This window comes from Strix aluco, chromosome 4, assembly GCF_031877795.1.
Source record: "Strix aluco isolate bStrAlu1 chromosome 4, bStrAlu1.hap1, whole genome shotgun sequence".
Classification (NCBI taxonomy): domain Eukaryota; kingdom Metazoa; phylum Chordata; class Aves; order Strigiformes; family Strigidae; genus Strix; species Strix aluco.
In genome coordinates, this window is record NC_133934.1 from 104,556,347 (window position 1) to 104,578,593 (window position 22,247).

A 22,247-nucleotide genomic window follows, 5' to 3' on the forward strand; every position below is an offset into this window, starting at 1 on the left:
AGAGCAGCACTTGTCACAGCACTGTTGAAAAAGTGTGTGTTGCTGTTTAGTAGATGTTTAATGGTACTATATCTGTCTTTTAAAATATCATATGCTAGTGACAGACCTACTTTTAGTAGAAGTCACCATTAAGTAAAAAGCAATGGAGTGGTAAGGTAACTTTAGTACGCTCATTTTTGCAGAAAAAAGGTCTCTTTTATTTTAAAATACACATAAGTGTTTTAAATAATATGCTGTCCATATAACTAACCTGAGATAAAATAAAATGCATACTATCCCATTTATTAGATTTTTGTGCTATCACTTTCTGCTTTTGCACAGCCAGCGTTCAATGCTGTGTGACTAAATTCCTTGTATCATCGTTGTATTTGACAGGTCAATATATGTTCTGTTGAAATAGAAGGGGAGGAAAGTGCAAGGGGGATGTTCCAGAATTAAATAAGCGTCTTGCAGAGAATTGGCCTAGCTTGCTATTTTATGCAAGATATAAAATCCAAATATTTTTAAGGAAACTTCAGCTAGGTTTTTCTCCTCACTTTGGAAGAGAGACATGGAAAAAGAATTACTTGAAAATGAAAAAAACAAAAATTCTCCACAGAAGTCCTGTCCTGTTTCATTTGGGGTGCAGTAAAAACAACAAAAATACAACGTCAGGTAAAAGTTGTAAGCCCAGAAATAAATAAAATAAGAGCATCAGTCATTTCTATCGCTGGGGAACTTTCTTCATCTAAGCACATATGAACAATTGATCCTTGTAGTCATATATAGCAGTAAACATTAATAACTTAACAGTCTGAAGTCAGTGCTGAAGATATGGAGCATTATTGAAAGATGGAGTCGAGCAGGTGGCACTTTAATATGTTCAGTGTCATGGTTGACTCTAAAGACTAGTAGAATGAAATTACTTGAGGTTCTAAAGATTTAAAAAGCGAACTCATTTTGCTGCACTAAGGAAATGCTACTGATCAGGCTTTCTGTGTCCCTTTTTTCTAGGCTAGAAAATATTAACCCTGAAGAAAATGACATGGTAAGCCATTCTCTGAGGAGATTTCTTGATGTCAGTCTTATATCTTAGAGGCTTAAGTTCAATTGAGTGGGTTTCAAGAACTAAGATGTGGGAAAAAGAAGAATTGACACACTAATAATGTACATCTTTGCTGCAATATGAAAATTCAATAACTTCACTCAGTCAATTTACAATTCACATGTGCCTATTAATTAAAACCCTATATTAAATAAAATATATTAAAACTTCATGTCTGACTAACATATAATGCTGTTGGTAGACATTACAGGAATTACTGAACAGAATAAACAATGCAGACACAGGGATTGATATACTGAAGAATGGAGCTATAATTCTGAATCGAATACACAGGACCAAAGAACGTAAAAAGAAAATAATAGCCGAGGAAATGAATGCAGTAATAGAACAACGGGATGCTGCTTTGTCTCAAGTAAGTCTCTACAAGTATATAATCACTCAAAACCAAATTTCTTTTTTTTTTTTCTTTTTTTCCTTTTTTTTTTTTTGCTTTGCTTTTGGGGAAGAAAATTATTTCATCTACTTTTCTCTGTTGAAAATCTAACAGAGAGTCTTTGTAGTAAACGGCTGATTAATGATCAACTGTTTCTTCATGGTAGTAGTGCCCATTGAAATGGCATCAATGTGTTTCACGAGAAAAGTTATTTTTGTATTTTTTTGCATCTGATCAATAACTGTCTCCTTTTTTTTAAAACAACATAGTTTTCAGTGTATTGACCAATCTAAAAAGCTATTAAGGGCTTAATTTTGCGGTATGCTGTATTGGTATAATGCATTGGATGACAGTTAACTGGGACTCAAGGATTTGTAAGGGGTTATAAGTGGCAGAAATATACGTTAAAGGAAGATAATGTACCACATGCAAGAATGCAAGCAATTCCTCCCTTTTTTGCTTTACATTCAGGAGATAAAAATCAGCATGTGGTCCTTGACTCTCAGTCTTACACTTCTGCTGCATGACTTGAAAGAACCTGAGGTCCTTTTTCTGCTCAAATCACTCATTCCCTGCAATTTCCTATTTTCACAGAACAGTATTGTCTTCATTTTCTTCACCACGAAGAGAGTCTCCTTGCTTTTCCTATCTCATGGAAGAGTTTTCCTGTTTTGTTTTGGTTTTTTTCCCCACAGTTTTCTTTCCTGGATTTAACCTAGATTTATCTCAATAGCAACAAGCTGTAGGGAGAAGCAGTCCAAGGAGGGGATATATCTCCTAGGAAAACACAAGATTTTAGACTGGATGAAAGTTCTTATGTATTTATCCCAGGCAAGAAATTTCATCTGACTCTTCCAATATCGAAAGTTTAGATTTTTAATGTGAGTTACCAAAATTAGCCCACATCTAACTAATTCTATTAGTTTTAAAGTTAGTTTTGTGATCTTGAGTGGTATTAATAATCTTGATTGAATTTATGTTGTATTGAGAAATCTCTTGGTAAGAGAGTCCCTTCTATGCACGCTGTAATTTTCATTTTTTTACAGTCATTGGTTTTGCATTCTCTCCTACTTTAACCTTGAAAGCCCCATCAGCCTGGTCCTTAAAATATTTTGTGTGTGCATTCAGTATGCCCTGCATAGGTTGTTAATTTGAAGATGTTTTTCAGTCTACTTTCTTTTGCTTTTACAATAATGATGAGCAGCGTAGCTACTAGGAAACATCCAACAGTCCTGCCAAAAGTTTATGTTCTTTCTTCTTTGTACAGGGCATTTAAAAAGTGAGCAGCTCATAAGAGAAAATCTTTCACCAATAGAGAAGGATCTTTCGATATTTTTATTTTTGTTTTGTCAGTTTTTGCTTCCTTGTTGAAGTGGACTTTCAGGCATACTCGGACCATAAAACTTTTATGAATGTCAGAAGAATGTCATTGTAGGCATTTTTATATACATTTTAATTGAATTGATTTTCAAGCTGCCTGTTTAAGGAGTAATCTTTTCCAAGTAATCAGTTTGGAAATTAATAAAGAGAATTATTTTATATAGTAGTGGCTCAAGTGCCACAACTAGCAAAACCACCTTTAGGCCTGTCAGCAAAAAGCACAGATAATGTTAAGTAGATAGTGCAGCTGAAAAAATAAATGAATAGAATAATAAATACCCACTAAATGAAAATTTAAATATTTGGTATTAAGCTGTACTACTGTAATAACTTTGCAATTTATAATACCATTGTTTTAAATTAATTATTATTAATAGAACTCTATTGATCATGTGTTGTGTTTTCACATATGTGATGCTTTTATGGCTGTAACTCTTGAATCTAGAAAATAGATCCTTGGAACTGAAGCTACCATTTCAACCTGCATTTCTCACTTGATGATTCCTTGGGAATTCGTACTGTACTTGAATTATTAGTAGTCTTTTGTTAACATTGCAATAGCGGTAGTTATTACAGTGCTAACAGCAAGAACAATAGAAGAGGGATTCCTACATTAGACGACAAAGGGACTAGATATAATTCAGGGGATGTATATGCTTAGCATAACAAATACAAATTATTGGAAGTTAGATCTGAGGTCGCCTCAGGCATTCATAACATCTGCAAGTTAAAATCTTTTTGGTGGAGGTGACATCAAGTATGAGGGGGGATTGATAAGAACAGGCTGAGACAAAGCAGAAATAGAGTAAACCATTAGCATGCTGTGGCTGTCCTCTGGAAGAGACATTTTTGAAGTTCAGAGGTCACTGGGCAATGGAAGCTAAATGCTTCATGATGCATTGTGTGAACACCATGTTTCTCTCTGCTTGCTGTGTGTGGTGCTGGAGACAGCAGTGTCATTTGAGGGACCGCCATAACTGGTTCCATATGACAGAGAACGGCTTATATGATAATAAGGGTTTGGACTGACTGTGTTTAATGAAGCTGTATCTGCTATCCTTCTTTATGGTTTTCTTCACAACAGCCTGGCGTTTGATGATTGAGCACAGTGAATATAAGTAGTATCTAGGTTTTTGGGTTTTACCTGTAGGATTTCTGATTTTGCTCAGTAAGAAACAACAACCCAAAAGCCTTCACCGCTTGAACACATTGCTTTGATTTCAAGTAAGGAATAGGTTACATTCCTAGAGAATGGACATTCTATAAACTGTGTGTTTCCTAGTAAATACAGATTACTTTCAACTAGTCTTTGAAATGCAGTTTTGCAATAGTTTTTCTGGTAGTTATACTGTTAAGTTGCATTTAACTGGACTGCTATTGCAGCACATGTGACAATGGTTAGCTAGTTGTGATTCTTCTATTTGAATTTTACTTGAATAATTTTTGAATCAAAAAATGAAGAGCGCTGTCCATGTCTTGGAAGGATCATGAACATGTTTTTTTCAGCCATACCACCCAAGAACGTCTGCCTATTTTTTTGAGATTTCAAACCTGAATATTACTTCTTACTAGGAAGCAGATAGAGGCACTTCTGTCACTGTATTGAGCTCTGCATGTGTATGTAATCTTAGATCATTCACTAGATTGCTGAGCAAATATGCAAACTACTTTTTGTATGTGTGAAAACAAATAAAATGGTATAAACTCAAATATTTGATACTACTTTTAGTATGTATTTTCAAGTGAATAAAAAACAAACAACTAAAGCGTGGCTAAACATTGACATCCATCTTCTCCAGTACCAACCCCCTTAAAAAAACAAACTCAACTGTTTGGTTGTATTTGCTAAGATATGTTTGTTAGCGAACAGATATGGTGTTATACTGGGGAGCTTGAGTCTGTTTTATGTCTGATCCTCTGAAAGAAAAATGGAGAAAGATGCTGACTGTCATGAGAAATAAAACATCCGATTTTTTTCTGTAATGTTCAGTTTTGTCTTAACCTGTTCAAGGAAAAACTTACTTGTCCAGTTGTACTACAGTTCTGCCTTTCTTCAAAAATCTTTCTTGCTTGAGTAATCCAACTAGTGACACACATTTAATAAAAATTACATATGGCATAGTCACATTGCATGATCTTCATAAAATACTTTAAAGAAGTGGTTTCCAGCAGGAGGCAATACAGTGCAATGTCTCAAACTAGCAACCACCTATTAACCACATCACACCTTATGAACAGGAATGTTAATATGATTACAGGGTTGGCAGCAGAAGCTGAGGACTTGGGTAAGTCATTACAATTACTTTTCTTCTGGTTTAGAGAAGAAAGGGGACATTTTAATTAGTACAGCTTGAAGGAAGTGATTTTTTAAAGCTAAATAAGAGATGGCTTATAGTTCAGGAGGTTGTGTGTTTGATATGTTTTCAGTCCTAACTTTCATTCTGTAAATTGTTTTTTTTAAATTGGGAACAGTCAGTTCTATACAGAGTTTTAAATATTAAAGGAGTAGAATTTGTTGTAAGGAAAAACAGTGGTTTCAAGGCTGGCAAAGTATCGTCTGTAATACACTGATCTTGAAGCAATAACATAACTGGCAAGCAAACCTGGTTTTACAGCTTTGAATAGTTTGATCACATCCTGCTGTGCAGGAACATGCTTATGACTGTTCATGTAAAAAATTGGCATGCACCCAGTTGCTCATCTGAAGCAAGTTTAAGTACCTTTCTCTATTTTGAGGCACTGTTTGGCAGCAGGCAGCACTTATCATCGTTGAAAACAAAGATGAGAAGCTCTATGCTTGACTGCCCATCATTATCAGTTTCGACTAATGACTAATAACTGATAAATGTCTGTACTTTTACAACAAGCCACCTTCTTACTAACTCTTTTTTTTTTTTTTACATTCTGCTGAAGCAATTTCCCTCCTTTTACACCAAATAAGGTGTAGAGCTCTGTGTTATCTGTGATTCACAGAGCATTAAGGCATTCTCAGCACACATGAGTGAACAGGTCTTATTGAAGTAATAAACCCAAGAACTATATGAAGTGTAAAAACAACAAAAGCATATGTAAATGAAAAAAAAATTACTTACAGATCTTGGGCCCTTAATTGGGGAATACTCAGGTGACAGGTTACAATGTCTCATGACTCTCATCATAGGATAGAGTTGATCCCTTTGCAACCCAAACCACAGTTTGGGATGTTATTTTTAGTAATTTGAATTAGCAGTTCGGTTTTAAACTCTCTGTTTTGGTACCCTTTGACACTTCCTGGTTAAGGATACCAGTTGAGTTCTTGGTTGGCAGGAGCACATTTGACAGTATCCTCCTAGCTGCTCTGCCAGGATGCTTCCCCTAGTACCTTTTCCCTTTTGCCACTGGTATTTGGGAATAGGAAGAGAAAAGGTAGGATACTGTATTCACAGTTGTTTGTGAACCAGGTAGCTGCTGGGGGGTACTGATGATTTTAGTCACGGGCTTATTTGAGGAGGGAAGTGAAGGTAAAGATGTTTATTATAATTTGAGGATATAAGGACCATGCTCTTATGGCTGGTTTCCTTTGGGCAGGCAACAGCAAGTTCCTGTTGCCCTCATTTGCAGTGCTTTTCTCTGAGAGCTGGCAGATGAATGGGCATGGGAAAATTACTTGCCAGCAGGATGGTTAAACAGAGAGACATGAGCTGTCTACAAGATGCCCCTTTTGCCCTGCAAATTTAGTCCAAGTCCTGAGAGAAATCAATAGGGATATGGAATAAAATAGAGAATAAATTAAAAAAAAAATAATCGAGATTTAACATCAAAAGTTGCACTGTGACTGCAGGGAGAAAAGAAACAGGAGTTGAAGAAATGGTTGTGAAATTTTATTGCATTCACATCAGTGGCCTCAGGTAAACCTCACAGATGTCTCTTTGGAGGTCATGCTGAGTAAAGGGATCCTGAAGAAAGATCACAAAAAGCCAAGTTATATGACAATTGTTGTGATTAGCAATATTAGTTTTTTATTTCATTGTGTTGTACTGGAATGGTTGGTTCTATATAATGTCACATTTCATTTCCTGTGTACCTAAATAAAGATAATCCTTTGAAAGTTTGACTAAATTCATGTTTTAGGAAGTCCATGTTATACTGAACACAGTTAAACCCATATTTTCTTTGCTGCTTCTCAGAATAAACCAAGTGAATCTCACTGGTTACCGAATTTTCAAAGCACCAGAGCCAGTGTCTGCTGTAGTTGGGAGGCATGGAGCAAAACTATTGGGAGTGATGCTGAAGAGCATCAAAAATCTTTTACATCTCACAAAAGGGTAGGTTCTTCCCTACTTGGCTGCTTACTTCTTCTAAAAACAAACCCAGCTTGAAAAATTACAATAATTCTTTACTTTCTAAGACTATTAGGTATGCTCTGACTCTCTACCTCGAATATATTTGTGCTAGCTGAAGCATGAATATTTTCCGGGGAAATAATTAAATAGTTGGCTATGTTCAGAAAATGTGTGAAGTATTTTTTTCTTCCAAAGTAGGAATTTTAGTCCACTTGAGACTAAAATAGGGAGGAAGCTGGCCAAACAGAATCCTCTTGATGTCTTACATTGGGTTTTCTGATTTGTGTAGAATGTTCCCCAAAAGAGTAACACCTGTTTAATCTTTTGTCATGGTACTCTGTTTTCTTTGATCACTATATGTAACTCTTGGTTCTCTGGGCATTAAGAATGCTGAGGAGAGGTGAGATGTTCAGACAGGATGATAGGAGAAGATTTGGGGACATGACACATCTGTGTCTGTAGTGTCAGTTGGTCTCTTGCATTGATGTAGCAGAGGCTGTGATTTCTCTGTAGGCAGGTATCTGTTAGTAGGGCATGAAACTCCCTTTGATTTCACTGGAGTCAGAATTTCACTAGTGAAAGTATTTTGCAGCTTGTGCCTTAGTTTGACTTCAGCAAGGCTCTGGTTATATGAGGTCTTGTGGTTTTTGAGTTAATGCTTCTCACAGCTGGGAGTGCAGGTCAGCTGGCAGGTCATTAGTGGGATGGAGAGGAGGATCTGAAGGAAACGACCCTAAGGAGCTCTTATACCAAACTTCTGTATTTAGTCCATGAATGCGAAGTATGAGTAAATATGTAAATGTTAATGCAGTGTTTCCTTGAAGAGAGGGATTATCATTTGTCTTTTTGAACTTCTGAAGAAAATTTTTAATTGATACTACATTTCTTCTTTTTACTGCCATAAGGTTCTGGCTGAATGATGCCCTGAGACACATCATTGTTTGCATTGTTAAATCACCTGTTGTTCCTCTGCAAACAGTGTGTTGTGCAGAATTCAAAAAATACATGTCTGCGTAGTATTTGAGGGCATGATCAAGCTTTGTGTCTTTAATTGTAAACTTTAATGAATTTCTAGTTGAACATTGATCTCTTCAGTACCTAGAAACTCATCACCCCTTTGAAAATGACAGGAAATTTGCATGCAGGCTTGTTTGATTAGTTGCTATTTGACTCATCTATCAAGGTGCTAAGCTCTAGGTTCACACAGCTTAGACTTCCAAACCAATTTCTAAAATGAATTTAAATATTTAATGTCAAAGCCCTAGGATGAAAGAGAGAAAAAATGTTTTGTATGCTTATTGATCATCTGTTTCAGTAGCAACAACCCATAGAGGAAATTTCCAATGTGATACAAGCAGAATTCAAATAGTATTCCCTTTGAAGAGGACACTGAGTCACTGTGCATGCAATAAGTTCTACAGGTAACGGAACTATTGTAGAGGTACCTAAAGTAAGTTTTCCATGGTACTTAACACTTCACAGTTTCAAGTTAGGTACTGAGTGTTGAATCAGATTTCAGTTTGCTTACCTGTTGGATAAAATGTCTCTGATTTTCTTAAAAATTAAAAAAGAAAAAAAATCCATCTGTGTGTTTTATACTAAAAGGTGGTTTTCTTAGGCAACTTTCTAAGAAATCTTTCTGCAAAAATACTTTGTTATTTTGGATACCCAGATGCATTTGCATAAAAATTCTTTTGATAGATGACAAACAAGATTTTGTGCTTCACGTTTATATTTAATGTGGAGTCTGAAAAGTTTAACGTGTCTGACCTGTGTGTTCATTTCACTCCTTGCTTTTACCCATTTGCCACTTCTTGGATGTTCACAGTTGCAACTTTGTGGTTGATTGTGTTAGCAAGTAGTGTGAACAAATAGGAATGGGTCTGGAGTATGAAATAGTTGGCAGCATCTGACATGCACGTTAACGCGTTTCGGGGTGGGGGAGGGTGTTCCATTTTTTTGGTTTTGTGTTTGTTTGTTTGTTTTTTACTTTGGACTAGCTGTAGTCAAGTCCTATGAACTGAATACGCATTTGCGTTGGAATGCACTGGGTGCATTCCTGGAGTGCATCTTTGAGTTTGCTTTAATCAAAAAAGGAATCTAGTTCATGTTCTCGGATAGCACTTCATGGTGCAAAACAAAGCATAAGTAGAGACAGGTAAGAGAAATTACAAATTGCACTCCCAGTGCAAAGTAGCATGCAAACTGTTTCTTCAGTGAAAATTTCTGAGACTCATTAAGAACTTTAGGTAAAAGTTCAGTGCTTCATTATTTGTAGTAATAAATATAAATATAGTTAAATAAATATAAATACAGTTAGTCCAATAAAATATTTTAAAAATTAGTTACATTAAAGCTCTGCTAGTGTATTACATGAAATGAAGGATAAAAATGAGATGACTTCAAGAAGGAGAATCAGATTTATTAAAAAAAATAAATAGCTAAAGGGAAGTAAAAGCTATCAGTGTTCTTGGAGAAAGTATTCCAGCACGTTTGTATTCAGCCTTTCTACTTTGAAAATTATTAGACTACTTTGTACGCAGACTTTTCTGGCAAAGATTTTGGACCTGTTCACAAGACATAAATGAACTTAGTTCCTTCAAGTAGAAATAGTTTCAAACTAGTAGCATAGATCACAAATAAAGTGACACACAGAATGTAAAGTTTGTATTTAACTGGGCAGTGGAGATATCTTCAAAGAATAGCAGCCAAACTATATTGCTGATCATGCCACTACCCACAACATCAGTAGTTGACTGAGGATATTGTGGGACATGGAGCTAAGAAGAATGGATAGAGCTGATTTTTGTTGACTTCATTTTTTTTTTCCTCAGAGTCCCTAAAAGTGAAATATTGATCTATCTTCTAGCATTGCAATACCCTCCACAGTCATCCTTATGATTCAACATGTGTTTTAAGTGGTAAAGAGAGGTGGTGAGTAAGAAAGTTTAGGTCTGGCAGTAAAAGAGGATGTAAAGAAAAATTATTGTAATGATGATAAGCTTATTACTTGTTTTCAACAGAATGGTAGATGATTGTGACTGAAATGTAGAACTTAATAAACATTTTTGTTACTTCAGTTTCTTTCTAGATTTTTAATTGTTTTTAAATGAACAGGTAACAATTGCCACACAGCATTTTCCCTCTTGCTTTGGTCTGGACATTGTGACCTCTTTTTTGGTTGTGAAGCCATTAATCAATTTCTGGAAGTCCATCAGGCTTGATGAAGTTATTTTACATATTCTGGTCTAAAGTGTGTAATGGCCCTGGCAAAAAAAAAAAAAAAAAAAAAAAAAAAAAGTGGAACAAGAAAATCTATCAATATTCTCTTTATGAAATAATGATTTCACAGTAGCATTAACTTATCTATGTCTCATTCACCAAGTATGCCTACATTTGTTTGTTGTATGGCTTTACTGTTTCGTGCTTCAGATGGTGAGTATCTAGGATTTACCCTCTTTTCCATGTTCTGTTTATTCACTGTTAATTATTTTTCAAGCTGAGTTGCTTGAGAACAGGAAAAATTTAGCTTCCATTACCCTCTATTGCGAATGAAGGACAGGCTTTCTTATTGCATGTGGTCTGCATGTGATTGTAAGATGTTGTTAGAGAACTTGTTAATACTTTCTGATGTTTTGTTATCATTCTTTTCAGTAGCATTTTTAAGGTATTTATTGTTGAGTATGCTGTGGGTGTACACAAAGTCAGCACAAAATATATTCTGATTTATAGTTTACTTCTGTATTGAAAATACCTTTTTGAATGTCACCATTCAAATATGTAGAAACACTTAAAGGTCCTTAAGAAGCTGTGATTGTGTGAAAGATCATACTTTTAGCTATAACAAAAAAACATTAGCTGTGGATGAAGAACAGTATTAAATCATAAAAGTATGACAATGTTTTGCAATTCTGGAATTGTTATCAGAAATACAGAATACAAGTGGCTAACTACAGGATATTTCATTGGTGTAATGTTTGCAGGATATTTGGCAGTAATGCTTCTGAATGTATACTTTATATTGTTGATAACATAGAATTGATAGCTACCTGAGAGAGAGACGAGTTTTGACATTACCTGTAGTTAATGAATTAGCAGCTATGAAAATGTAAATCTAAGTATATTAACTGAAGTTTTGCTGCAGTTACTGGTCATCTTTCAGTTATGCTGAGTTGCTTATTTCTTAATCAGCTGTAACACCTTTCTCTACTATCTGCAGAAGTATTACCAAAGTTTAGATAAAACCCAAAAACCAGAGTAAAGCTGTATATCAGAAGAATGGCTATGAACACTTTGCTCCTAGCTGTCTCATGAGATGACTTGTCACTGACAGGTAGGATTTCCTTCCAAGTCACTTTGTAATAATGATGAGGAATTTCATACCTCACTGATTGTATTATAAATCCCAACAACTTTAGTAAACAATAGATTTCACTCTTTTTTGCCTGGAAGAGCTCTGCTGGGTTGTGTTCAGGACAGGAGCGAACACCAGCCCTCTCTGTGAGTTTACCTCCTTCATCTTCTGTAGCTTTGAGACAAAGTATTCCTTCTCAATCTGCAAGCACTTTTTCAGGCTCATGGCTTAAGATCCCATTCACAATCAAAATGTTAGGACTTTAACTGAATCTCAGTCTGCAGAACTAGTCTTGAAAACCTCACTGTGAAAATAAAAACATCCAGTGCCAGTCTCCCAGAAGAAACAGCAAAATCCTTGTTAATCCCTTGTGCTAAATAGCCATATCAGTCTGCTTTCTACCATAGGGCTAGCCAGCAGCTGTGTGTCTCGTTATGTTGTCTTAATGTTGTGTGTGTTGTCTTCTATGGTATCCAGACACTTCTCAGCAGTAGTCATGCATTTTACCCATTTTGTTTGTTTTGGCAGGCAGGCCCATCACTTTGCTTTCAGAAGTTGTCATAACATTCTTCTATCTTTGTGTTTTTCTTATTTTTTTTCTGCTTAGGGTGTCCTACCCTCTACACATGAGGGATGGAATTGCCAGGAAGCTTCAAGTTGGATGAGGCCAGTGTTGGTAATCGCTCATGTCAAAGGCAGTTGATTTTAGGTGTAAGCATTTCTGCTTTTCAGTAACATATCTAAAAGCTTTTAGGTGGCTGTTAATTCAAAGCTGCATGGTCAATCCTCTTGAGAAGTCTGCATCTATTTGGGTAGCTAGTCATATCGATCCCTGTAAAACACTTCAGTTAGAAGCTAAAACTACATCTTGTTACAGAGGTAAAATCTTCAGATTCAGCCACTACTTAATATTTGAAAAGTCTTATTCATACCCCGAAATCATACAGACATTTCTCAGTATTTCTGAAGCTGAGCAATACGTAATTTCTAAATGTGTGGTTTTGTTTTAGCTTTGCAGAGCTTTTGTTTACTTTGTTAAACATTTCTTTGTGGGGTGTCTTTGTCTTCTGTGTATGATTAATTTTAAGCTTGTGCAAAGTTAATGTCTTGATTTTTTTTTAAATATTTTTATTCCACTTTTCAGCACATATTAGCAATTTGAAAAGATATCTGAAATATAAATTTTATATGTTTGCTGTAACCTAGATCTCTGTATTGGTGAGAAAGAAACTGGTTTCACGATAACATTTGAAGATTTATAATTAGTTACTCCATTTTCACACTTATTCTCAGACTGTTAAAACACTGATATCAATATTGCTTTCAGATAATTGTGATCTTTAGTATTGAAGTTTTCTCAAAAAGCGTGTTGCTTCCATGAAGAAAGAGCAAATACTACTGATTCAGGTCATTTATTCAAAAAGTGTTCGTCGTCCCTGACATATCTGCAGTTTTGTGTTTTCACCTACCTAGTCAGCTCTTTTAGTTTGTTATAATATCTAGTTTAAAGTAGCTTTTATTACACGTTAAAGAAGTTTGGGGAGATCACATTACAGAATAAAAAATCAAAAACCTGCTACTTAAGCAACTGATGACTCATTTGAGAGTATGGTATCTATAAGAATGAACAGATAGTGTGTACTACGAGGAACACCTGCAATCCTATGATTACAGTATCCAAATAAAGAGATTAAAAAGCTGTGGCATCTATACAGTGATCAATGATACTGTTTTCTTGAATAATGTGATGATATTTAAAAATGGGCCTGAAGTATTCCTGTCCTTTTGTGCAGTAAATGCCAACTTAAGGTTTAGGCAATAGTCTTGTTTACATATGGATTTTAAGAAAATCCATTGAAGTTTATTTGAAAGCCAGCTCATTAGAATGACAGATTGTTTACCAAATTTTGTTTTCTTGTCAACTAATGTTGGTTACGTTCAATTAAACAAGGTTACACTTTCTAAAAACATACCTCTGTCAGCAGATGAGTGCCTTGCATATATCTGAGAATCAGATTCCTAATTTCTAGATCTAGTTGGAAGATCAATCTGTGAATATGTCTTTCTAAAATTTCTCCTTTTCATGCATCTTTCACACCTTCACTACCTTCATTCTACTCTATATTTTTTGAGTACCAACACTGCAGATTAACTGGGGGTGGGGGAAAGGCTTTAAACAAAAGCAACTGTCAGCTATCTGTCATGGTGTGTTGTGTCAGATGTTTGACAAGCTGTCTCTTGGCCACGGGCCATCTGGCTGTAATGGAACTAACTACTCTTCTGAGGAGCCAGCAAAACACGTGGCCACAGGAAGCAATAGTTTCATATCATTTGGTCAAGTCAGTAAAGCAAAGGTTTTGGGTGTAGTAATCCCAGTTCTGACATGATCATGTTGGTTGATTAAGCTTCTTAAACTTTCTGTGATAGTTTCTCATCCCATAAAACAAGGAAGTCCTAGTTATTAACTTCATTTAAGTGATTAGTCCATGTTTCATTATCAAGAGTTATAACATCACCAAACACTTGTATAATTAAAGAAGTGTTACTGAGGAGAATTGCATAATAAAGACAGTATTTATGGGAACAAGATGAAGCAAAAATGTAGACAAAAGTGAGACAGTGCAGTGGAATGGACCTCACACAGGCCAAGATGAGAATTGAGAATTAGTTTATGTCTACATTCTGCTGTGCAAAAGAAGGGAGGAAAGATGCTATATTTGAAGGAGGCAGAGACTAAAGAAACTGGAGAGGGAAGACTTGTGTTTTTTCGTTCAACAGTGAAGGAGGAAAAATAAAAAAGCAAAATAGTAAAAAATAACTTCACAGATTTCTGAAATTTGTATTCCTTCCTTTTATTAGGAATACATAGTCTTTTATAGTCCTTTTATAGTCTCTCTCATTAGAGATATTCAAAAACCATCTAGATGCGGTCCTGGGCAACTGGCTTTAGATGGCCCTGCTTGAGCAGGTGGATTGGGAAAGATAACCTCCAGAGGTCCCTTCCAACCTCAACCATTCTGTGATTCTGTGATTATATTTCCATGTTAGAAAGAACATGTGTAGGATCTACAAATCTGCAGAAATAAAATGTGATTCGTTTTTGAGCCCCTGAGATGAAGAGGTGGCTGTCTACTGAGGAATCTGTCCCTATCTAACTGAAGACAAAAAATAAGTGGTATAGCAGGTTATCTGCATTTACCAAATACTCTGACTGCAGTAACCCATTTCATAATATTACAGCTCAGTGTGCTAACGCACTGCACAGTAGTTAGCACTGGAGTCTAGAATGACCAAAGCTGCCTTGCAAAATAGTATGTAAATGAGTATGTGGGAGTTGCACTGACTTGGAAAATGGATACTAAGACCATAAGTAGAAGAAGGTCAGAATAGTATTTTAATATTCAGCTGCTCTGACTGGCTTCTTTGGGACCTTTCTTGCAGTACTACTTACTACTCAACTAGGGTGGAAATTATTTCAGGTAGTCAGTAGAGTATTTCAGTCTTGGTTCTGTTGCAAATAGTATACTAATACATGCCCTGTTTCAATGGCTAATTTATTCCAAGACCTCTTTGGTGTTGTGTAATTTTATTCTTTAAATGTTTTTAAAGATGTTAAGGTTAGTCACTGTGAATAATTTTCTATGCAGAAGTTTCTACTCTGAAATCATCTCTTGAATCTGTATGCTGGAATTGCTGCTGTGCATTGAAAGTAGAACTGATCCTAGTCTAAGTATTATTGTACTTACAGAGCTTTATTCAGTGATTTAGAATTTAGATAAAAAGATTTACTTTTTAAAAAAATTTTTTGTCATTGCTTTTAAAACAGAATCTTCATTCCTGAATTATCCTTTCCTCTTATAATATTTTAATTAGTATTTTCTATTTGCTGAATTATTTGGGGGTATTGGTAATTTCCTTTGCTTTTGAATATAACACACTGACATGCAAACTATATGAAGTTCACTGTACTGTGCCAGTTCCTAGTGTTTTTACAACTCTGCAGTGGGGGGGGTGTGTGTGAGCAAGCATACGAACCTTGCATACTACTCATCAGCTTACATGCTTAGTTTATACATTATTTATTAGACTTATAGGCATGAAATTAAAAAATTGAATTAATAATGTGACTTTCATGTAAAGCAGAAGTCACTTATTTATATATGACAGGCAATTAGGGGGAAAAAAAAAAAAAACCTCTTGGGTTAGTTGAATGCATTTTTGCTTAATTTCAGACCCAGTACAGCCTAATGAATAAATGTTTGACTCCAGGTTACCGGGTTTATGTTCTGATTAGAAATGACTATAAAGAATGTATCAGAGGTGACATAAGATTGGTAACTTACATGCAATGGATACAGGAAACCCTGAAGGTGACCCAGTTACGTGGCTTCAGCAGCTCCCACTGTTATGTTTCCTCCTGCAGATCGGGAGTCTGTCAGTAACCGCTGTTAGCAGAGCCGTGGTAGTCCAGTACTGGAACCCTGCTCGAATGACCTGTGAATCACATATAGCTTGAGAACATCATGTTTTCCTTTCTCTTCTCCTTGCACATTTTTATAATGAGTGATTGATTAGGAAAACCTGTGTGTGCTGAGCTCTTTGAGAAGTAGATCAAGCTTGTCTTGATCTTTGATATGTCATCACTGGAAGGAAGTGTAAGAATATATCGAGAATGGAGTTGGGTGGGTGAGTATCAAAGGGCTACTCGGTGCTGTTGAATGCACATGTAAGGATTGTTAACATGAAGAGTGGAAATGGTTAAACTTTATTGTCAGAATTCTCTGAATGTCTTTCTGTGCACTTACAGTTCCTTTAACTGTTCAAATAAAAACAAATGAAAGCTTGTTTTGCTGCGTTTTGCAGTGTTCAGAAATAGAAGGGAAAGTAATGGTAGGAGGAAACTAAGCCATGTATACAGCATATTATCTGCCTGTATTATTAGCTGCAGGTTCCAACTGGCTTATAGTGACACAGAAGACAAAAATGTTTCATTTGTATTTGAATGCATTTCTTTTTGTGACTTCTGATGGAGCAAGACACCATTGCACTGCTGCAAAAAAGGTGTTTACATTTAAGTGTTTCTCTTACTAATAGAATATACATTTTTAAAGATGCATATGTTCCTGAGGTCTAAGCTCTACAAAAGCACTTCTCTTTCTTGAAATCCCAGTAGTTCTAAGCTGCTGGGCATTGTATAAATAATCATTTAAACACATTTGTTGATGGTTTGCCAGAACTTTGAAGAAAAGTCCTTTCTTTCAGAGGTTAGAAAGCTTTAATTCAAAATTATAATTTAATGGAAAAATCCTTCTAGTGATTATTATGTAGAAACTCATTTTTCTTTATTTCTTTTAAAATTATTATTTTAGAAGAAAAAGGATAAAATATATTTATATAAATATAAGTGCTTCCAAACATCTGCAGTTCAAAGTACATAATTCACAGTGACACCAAAGGTTGGTTTGTGTTTTGACTGGATGACTTTGGTATTATTTTTGTCTGCAAAGGAAAGAGTTGTGCAGCATCCAAGTGGTGCAAGATGTTTGCCTCTCCAGAAATCGTGATGAATTTGGGACAAGGGGCAGACTGTTCAAAAAAAAATATTGAGGGGAGGGGAAGAGAAGAACCGTTGAACTGAGAACACTTGCATTCTATTCAGCATCTTTGAGCTGGGAGCTACTCTGAAGCGCATATCATTGTAAATGAAGTAAGAAGAGGTGAACAAAATAATAAACTAAGAGAAGAATTAGTTGAATTGGTTTTGTTTGCTTCATGTGGTTGTTTATTGTATTCATGTTTCCACATGTCATGACTTAAAAAATATAGCAGGTGAAAGAGAAGCCATGTTTCTTCATCTTTTTCATGTTTGGTGTCTAGAACGATTATTCATACTTCAGTTATTCGTTGCAGTGAATATGTGTTAACTAATTTCAAAATTTATCTGAACATATTATGTTTTGTAGTAGTAGTATCTTGGTATCCCATAAGCTCATATTTTAATGGTATTTGTGTATTTTCCATCAAGATACAATGTGTCATTTACTTTGCTGATGAGCATTTTGTTTAAAATGCATAAAGGAAAAAAATGCATGTTGGAAAATAGTTCATATGCCATTTAGATGGACTACTAGTTTCCCATAATTTGAGGACATAAACCATTTTCCCAAATTATTCATTAGGAGCTAGGTTATTTTTATTTCTCACTACTTCTCTAATTGAGATCCCAGTTCAGCAAGGTCTTCATGCATAAAAGTCCACAGAATGTAATCAGGTACTCACTGTTTAATGTGAAGGCTCTGATACAGTCAAGTAATTGTTCACCAGCTGACCCATGGTAAGTGACTAAGCACTCACTTTTGATTTTTGTCTGACTTGAATAAAAATGTTACCTTAAATTTAATAACAGAATTAAGCTATTTGTGGGAGGCTGTGGTTATGTACAAGATCTAATATTAAACTACAGAGACCATGTAAGACTGATTGTATGGGATCAGATCAGACCAAAGACCCTGATCCCACTCAGCCAATAGTCTAAGCTTCAGGAAGAGTACAAGAACAGGGCAAGCACGTTGCAGTACCTCCATCTACATACTGTCCTTTTTTTCAGCAATCTCGTCAGTGGAGTCTTGTGTGTTTATGCCAGTGCTGATTCTTAAGATTATAAGCATTGCAGGTTTTGACAAGCACTCTAGAGGAACAAATACATTTTCATAAAATACTATATTTTGTGTGTACTAATTAGATGAGACAATCAAGTGTAATTCAGAAGTCAGGAAAGAACTTTGTGCAGAATTTGGCCTCATCTTAGTCCTAGTACATTTGTTTCATTAGACTTTGACCCTCATATCAGTATTAATGGAAACAAATCAATTCCTTTTTTTTCCTATCAGATAAATGGCATGATGTGTTGACTCTTTTTTTTTTCCCCTAGAATATTGCCATAAGTTCAGGAGGGGTTGGTTTGGATTCTTTCAATGAATGATGATGGAAAACACTGTATGCTATATAGTACTATTAACAGCAGATATAGATGTAAAAGCCACCAAGACTGCATTTGTAGTAAGGAGGTGTTAAGGTTTTCTGTTACATTCAGCTTTAGCTGTTGTTTCCTCAGCCAAGGAGTGTCACGGTACCCTTTCTCTGGGTCAAATCTGCGCTGAAATACAAAAATGAGTAATGTACTTGACATTACTATCTAGTTCAGTGAGATGAGACTGAGGGACCCTGGTGTAGCAAAACATTTATGTCTTTTCGAAACCACATGAACAGTCATATTGACCTGAGTAACAGAGAGTTAGATATGCTTCTGCATGAGGCCTCTGGGGATAGGTGTTGTCTTCATATAAACAAACTGCATGGGGACCAAGTGGTTGGGGGCAAGGGGTTGCTCTGCTCGATGTTAATGCTTTGCTGCATTCCATCTTTGTCCCTACTGATGTTATTTCTCCAGTGGCTGGCAGATTTTACTTTACTCTTGTGTAATGTCTGTACCTTTTACTTCCAGAACACCTCACTGAATAATCATGTTAAGTAATGATCAAAAAATAACTTATCAATCTGTGTAGACATGGCAGGTACCATAACAATGTGTTAACGTGTTATAGGTTCAAGTTGAAGAAGCAAATGATGAAAAGCTGGCAGCATGTTAAAGATGATTTGTTTATACAAGTGCTAAAGTTATGTTTGATATGTTAATGCAACCTCATTTTCTAGTAAAGGCCAAACACTATTAAGTGGTTATCTGCATTGATTTTTCTATCTTCTGAAATACCCAATTCATTGTAAACCATCTTTACTCCTTTTGTGTACCTGAAACTAGGACCATCTTTTAACAGTCTCTTTCTGGGCGAGCCTCAAGGACTTTACTCAGTGATATTCTCCTGGTCCACTTCTTGACCTTTCCATCAGTGTCCGCTTTAGCAGGTTCTCCTTTTTGCAGTTTGTCTGGATTTTCCCTGCGGTGTTCTCGACCCTCCCACCTGTATAGTCACTGAAAGGGGTCAGCACCCGCTGTGGGTTGAACCGGTGCCTCTCATAAACATCCTCATTCTGCTGAATTGTGTTAGCAGATGCTCATTTAAAAAGGCTCACCAGTAGCCTAATGGTTTAAATTAGAAGATGGAAGGGAAGAACAGGTGTACTTGCTGTCTATCCTTTCTTTCCTGTCTGAATCTCTTCTTATCCTTTTAGTATGTTACCTACTTTGCTTTTCATTTTGTCTTAACTGCTTGTGATATATCCAGTGTTGGGTACAGGGGAATTTGTTTGGAAAGCATGAGTGCATTTAGAAGAGTACAGTCAGATTGCACTGTGGAAGTATGGTTAAAAAGCAGATTGAGTGCCTGTTGCTGGGAATGGATGATGTTGTAGTGAAAACTGTACAGTTGGGCACTGATGGTTGCTCAAGGAACACTTGGAGTTGGCTTAAAGAGGTTCACTGTCTGACAAATACGTTATCACCTGAATGAGGCTAGTTAAGGTGGGAGACTTGAAGGGAAATATATTCAGAGAGAGCAAACATGAGCATTTGAATGAAGAGAGGAAACCCTTTTCTGGTTGGGTTTTTGGTTTCTTTTTTTTATCTTCAGTATTGCCTCTCTAGCTACAGAACTCTGAATGCACACAGTAGACCACGCAATGAAGCTAATTCTTGGTGTATTGTTTGTGTGAAACCTTTATAAAATGACATGTTACCTAATATCCTTTACTTAGCAAAGTCTTTAGCATTCTGATCAAGGCATATTCTCTTTGACATCCATCTACACTACTCTTGTATTCCTTGATGTACTCAAAAGTATCTGAGGTAAAGAAGCAGTTTTCTCAATTAACAGCCCATCTTTCCTAAAGTGTTCAATTCATGGGAACCTCCATTTAAGTGCACAATTACACTTCAGATCAGATATTTAGTCAACCTGTGTTGCACAAAATATTTTGTCTCTGACTTTAAGAGGATTCTGTTTGAAGGTTTCACAAGTATGAATTTTCACAAGTTTGGGATAACAGGGTTTAGACATTCTTATTTATAATATTTTAAATGAAACACTTCCTTTAGCTTTCAGCTTTCTTAAAAGGATACATCCAACATTTCCTTTTTGCCAGTACTGAATTGGACGATGTCTTTTCTTCACTGTGCTCCAAAAAGCATTTTTATATGTTTTTAGAAGGAAATCCAGTTTCTTACTTGCAGCTGTTGGCATTTTAGAGCCCTGGAGTGAACCAATAAAAACACATGTTCTTTTAAAGAACATCTATTTTTACTGGACCTTGCTAACAACCAATGACACAGAATTCAAAAAATGTTGGCTCAAATGAATAGAAGGGCTGCATTGTTTTAAATTCTATTTTTAAAACTTTTTACAGCAAGACTACACAGAAATTTCATATGCTCTTGTTCTTGTGAAAGAGTGCTTGCTTTTAGAATGCTATTTTAATGTTTTAAAAGTAGTTCAGCTATCAAAGTGTTGTAGAGTATAAAAATTTTATTAAGACGTACACAATGTTGCCATTTAAGAGTATTATATAATACTTTCGCAAACAGGATAATTAAAGATTTTACTTCCTAGACAGCAAGGAATAAATACATTTTGATCGATAGTTCAGAACATCTTCTGTTAATACATTGTTTCCAACATATTAAGACACTTATGTGCAAAGGTCAAATTAGATCACCATTTCTTTCAACGATACCCTCAAAATGGATTCAAGCAGTATGCTGATTGAATAAGCCTAGATTTTTTCAGATATCAACATTCTTAGTGGAAATTAATTTAAAGATGAATTACAAAATGCTACCAAGATTGATGTAAATGTAATCATGTCAAGGTTGACTTGATAGGGAGGTCCATTCATTTTATGTTACTTGTGTTGTATATTTAACACACATGCTCTATATGCTCATGACAGCAGAGTCCCACTGCTGCTGTTTATTTCACTGTCCTGTCTTCACAGGAGTGAAGTGGCAAGCCGAGTAAGATTGCACCCATGCCCTTAGTTGTGCAACCTGCCCTGTACATCAAGACCTTTTTCTGTATGGTCCCATAGCTAGGTTTTGCTCTTAGCATATTTTTGCTTCTCTTTTGGAATCAAGGGAATAGCATGAATATAGAATCATGTTTTAAAGGTAGATTGAGATTTTGGCCTTTTTAATAATATTTACTGTAAGAAACCTGTGCTGTTTTCAAATTGGGAATTAAAAAACACTGGTTTGAAGAAGAGTGTTGGCAAAGCAGAAAAGTGAGAAGCCTGCTGATCTTACATGATACAACGTGTAAAGTGTCATAGTAATGCCTGAAATAGTAGATTGGTTTTATTTTTTTAAATGGTGTTTAGATCATGTATGTTAGAGAAAAAAAGATGCTAGAGAAAAAAAACTGCATAATTGGTGTTAGTTTTTCAATAGTTTTATTAGCACGTTCATGCCAGCAGACACATAATTTTCATGCTAGACATAGGAAAAGAATTGCAGCCATGATTCTGTGATCTGTGATTTTTGTGTGTGTGTGAGATAAACACAGACATTAAATGTCTCAAGTCTGTAAAAATATTTGCAATCAAATGTACATTTTTTCTGTATTTCCCTATTTTATGGGAAGGGGTCTTTTTCTCTTTTTCTTGCAATAAAAATAAAACTGTGCATTAAGGAAATTTACAACAGATACTGAGACAATGCACTAGGCCAGAGAGATCTGCTGCCTTTAAAATAAATAATCCTAT

General features: G+C 35.6%; 1 protein-coding gene across 10 annotated transcripts in view; it reads left to right on the forward strand.

Annotated features, from left to right (window-relative positions):
• Positions 1-22,247, forward strand: part of MIPOL1 (mirror-image polydactyly 1) — a 199,823-nt gene that overhangs the window by 73,273 nt on the left and 104,303 nt on the right. For all 10 annotated transcript variants that reach the window (XM_074824653.1, XM_074824658.1, XM_074824662.1 and 7 more), the window contains 2 exons: positions 994-1,027; positions 1,287-1,457. In XM_074824653.1, the coding sequence (XP_074680754.1) occupies positions 994-1,027; positions 1,287-1,457 (205 nt within the window). The remainder of the gene's footprint in view (positions 1-993; positions 1,028-1,286; positions 1,458-22,247) is intronic.